We start from the raw sequence: 3,107 nt of genomic DNA, 5'->3' as shown, positions 1-3,107 counted from the left end.
ATCGTGGGGACGAGACCGCGCGCCCGCCCCAGTCCTAACGCCGACCCGAGACCCCCGGGGGGTCTTTAAGGCCACGCGACCAGCGGGATGGGGTGGGAGGACACATAGCACCCGCTCCCTCGGCCAGCTGCTGCTGGGAGCACGTCCCACGCCCCCTGGGACCGGGCGTCCCGGGTGGATTGAGGCCCTAAGGGGTGCGCGGTTGGGCCGTGCGTCTCAGCTGTGTTTACGCCCAGCGGCTCCCGCACTTGTGAAACACCTTCGCTGGGCTTGCTGAGAACTGGATTCCAGGGACGCTGCGTCTGCCTCTCTGCGTGTGTGTGTGTGTGTGTGTGTGTGTGTCTGTTTGTGTTTCTGTGTGTGTTGAGCTACCTAGTGGGAACTTCTAAGGAAGGCTATGAAACTCTGTGATCAACGTTATCTATCCCTAAATGGACACAGCCTGGTATCTGCGCACCCACTCTGGCTGCGATGAAATTGAGGTTCCCTGAATTTTTGCTGTGCGAGGAGCTGCAGAGGGGGGCAGGAGGGACCGGGAGCCATCCCTCAGTCTTCACCCAGCCCGACCCCCGGGGATAAAGGTGACGTTCTCCGAGGTCTCGAGAGTCCCGCTGCTTCTCCTTCAACAGCCCAAGCAGCCTGAGGCTGAGCGGGCAGGCGGCCTGGCGGCCCCTTGAGTGATGGTTCCGGGCAAAGGGCCGTCGCCTGTGCCGTCTCCCCCGCTCCTTTGGGCTTTCTCACGCTCCCCCCTCCTCCTTTCCCCTCAAAGGCCAGGAAATCACAATGTGTTAATGTCACAGAAAGACAATCCGCCCAGTGGTGGGGGTAGGGGTGCCTGAGCCCCGGCGGTGGGAAGGGGAAGGAAAGGCAGTGCTAGAGATGTAATAAAACGCCGTTTGGTTTTGCTTTCAGTCGGGGCTGTCCGAGGGCAAGGGAAAGACGAGTCAAAGGTGGAAGATGACCCGAAGGGTAAGGAGGAGAGTTTCTCGCTGGAGAGCGATGTGGACTACAGCTCGGATGACAATCTGACGGGCCAGGCGGCTCACAAGGAGGAAGACCCCAGCCACGCGCTGGAGGAGACCCCGCCGAACGGCAGCGCGACAGGCAGCACGACGTCCACCGGAAAGAACCGGAGGCGGCGGACTGCCTTTACCAGCGAGCAGCTGCTGGAGCTGGAGAAGGAGTTCCACTGCAAAAAGTACCTTTCCCTGACCGAGCGCTCGCAGATAGCCCACGCCCTCAAACTCAGCGAGGTGCAGGTGAAAATCTGGTTCCAGAACCGCCGCGCCAAGTGGAAACGCGTGAAGGCGGGCAATGCCAACTCCAAGACAGGGGAGCCCTCCCGGAACCCCAAGATCGTGGTCCCCATCCCCGTGCATGTCAGCAGATTCGCCATCAGAAGTCAGCATCAGCAGCTGGAACAGGCCCGGCCCTGAGGGCCCAGCAAGGGCGGGCCTGGCCAGGCCCCCACCGTGGAGAAGCCCCAGCCCCGAGGGAACCCGTGGCGGACTTCTAGGTTTGAAGCAGAACTCAGCACATTCCAAAGGTGGACAAACTAGGCGAGTTGAGAGTATATCCATAAAACAGGCTTAAAGACTGCTGTTGAAGGGGCTACAGCCATGCCTGAAGATACACTAAATATTTATTATTCTATCCTACTTTGTATATAAGCTATATACACTGGATCTCAGCTGCAGTATTTTGAAAGTTAGAGGACCAAGTTACCTAGTCAGATTCTCCACTTACATTCAGAAGAAAACAAAACCTGCGTTGTACCCTGCCGAGCTAGCAGCCACTACCTTTCCATACTTTTCCAAAGGTAAACATGAAACACAGAACAAACACTGGGGTTTACACTTCACTTTGGTTTCTGTTTTTGGCTTTTTGAGTTGACTGCAGAGCAGATGTGGTTGGGCAGCCTGGAAATTTACTTTGCTTTGCTTTTGCCTGGCTTTCTTTCCTGGGCTGGCCCATCCTACCTGAGGCACGTCTCCATTGTGTTTAATTTATTTCAATGTAGCTTATTTTCTTATAAGTTATGGCATTTAAACAATCTCAGTCTTGTGAATAATAAAAAGGAAAGAAGAAAAAAAAAAGATCAGTCCCCTTTGGGCCTCCTAGATGCGTCCAGAATTTCTTCCCAGCGCTGTAGTGGGGTGTGGCCAGGCTCCGGTCTGGGGCAGCCCCAGCCATAGTCCAGCCGACCTCGGGACAAGGCACTTAGGCAGGTTTTGAATTGGAGAGCAAGAGCGCCAGTGAGGCCATTAATGTAAGAGCACCTAGGTTTCCTCTGGGGACTCCAGCACGTCCCCCTTTTGCACAGCAAGGGAGCTGGCACCCTTGGGCCAGAGGAGAGGGCGGCGGGAGGGAAGGTGAGCTCCGCCTGCACTCCCAGTACTCCAGGTGGACTTCAGCCAGGGAAGGAAGGCTTTTCCTCATCCACAGCTCCAACCCGAAAAGGCAGCGTAGCTCGCTCCCCCCGCAGGACCAAGGGTCCATAAATCAGGCTCGGGCGTTATCTTCCAACAGGCTCAGGAACCCGGCCAGCGAGGAGGCCGGAAGGCGGGGACTTGCTGCGGGCTCCTGCTGGAGGGGTCGGGGGCGGGCCCAGACCACAGCCCACCCTGAGGGCTCGGGGTGAGGCCGCAGGGCCGGGAGCTGGGCGCTTCCCACCTTCGTGGGCGCTTCCCACCTTCGTGGGCGCGCAGGGGGCGTACCCGACCCCAAGCCCATCCTCCCCGCGGTGCCCTACGCCCCTAGTCCCGGGAGCTGCGACCAGCCCGGCGCGCATGGGGTGTCCCGGAATCGTGAAGCTCGCGAGTGACGGTGACCCGGGTGCCAGAACCCCTCGGACCACAAACCAGCAGCCCTAGGAGCAAGAGAAGCCGCTGGCGTCGACCACAAACCAGCAGCCCCAGGAGCAAGAGAAGCCGGTGGCGTCGCCGACTGAGCCTTGCAAGTAGACAGGAGGTCTGGGAGCTGGCTACAGAGCACCAGCGAGGTGTTAGCTGCGGGTCTCAGCCCAAGGATGGGCACGCGGCGCTGTGGGTCCAAGACAATATCGAATACCTGATTCACACGGCTTACAGCCTCGCACCTCCCGACTG

At 58.7% G+C, this 3,107-nt stretch overlaps 1 protein-coding gene across 1 annotated transcript in view; it reads left to right on the top strand.

Moving 5' to 3' along the window:
* Positions 1-2,597, top strand: part of Gbx2 (gastrulation brain homeobox 2) — a 10,970-nt gene extending 8,373 nt beyond the window's left edge. The window contains exon 4 of the mRNA XM_010626161.2: positions 913-2,597. Coding sequence (XP_010624463.1) covers positions 913-1,436 — 524 coding nt within the window. The 3' untranslated portion in view covers positions 1,437-2,597. The remainder of the gene's footprint in view (positions 1-912) is intronic.
* The last annotated feature ends 510 nt before the right edge of the window (positions 2,598-3,107 follow it).

The sequence above is a fragment of the Fukomys damarensis genome, unplaced genomic scaffold (genome assembly GCF_012274545.1).
Source record: "Fukomys damarensis isolate Sample0158 unplaced genomic scaffold, DMR_v1.0_HiC HiC_scaffold_16, whole genome shotgun sequence".
NCBI lineage: Eukaryota > Metazoa > Chordata > Mammalia > Rodentia > Bathyergidae > Fukomys > Fukomys damarensis.
Note: the sequence above shows the minus strand (reverse complement) of the source record. Positions and strands in the feature narration are given on the sequence as shown.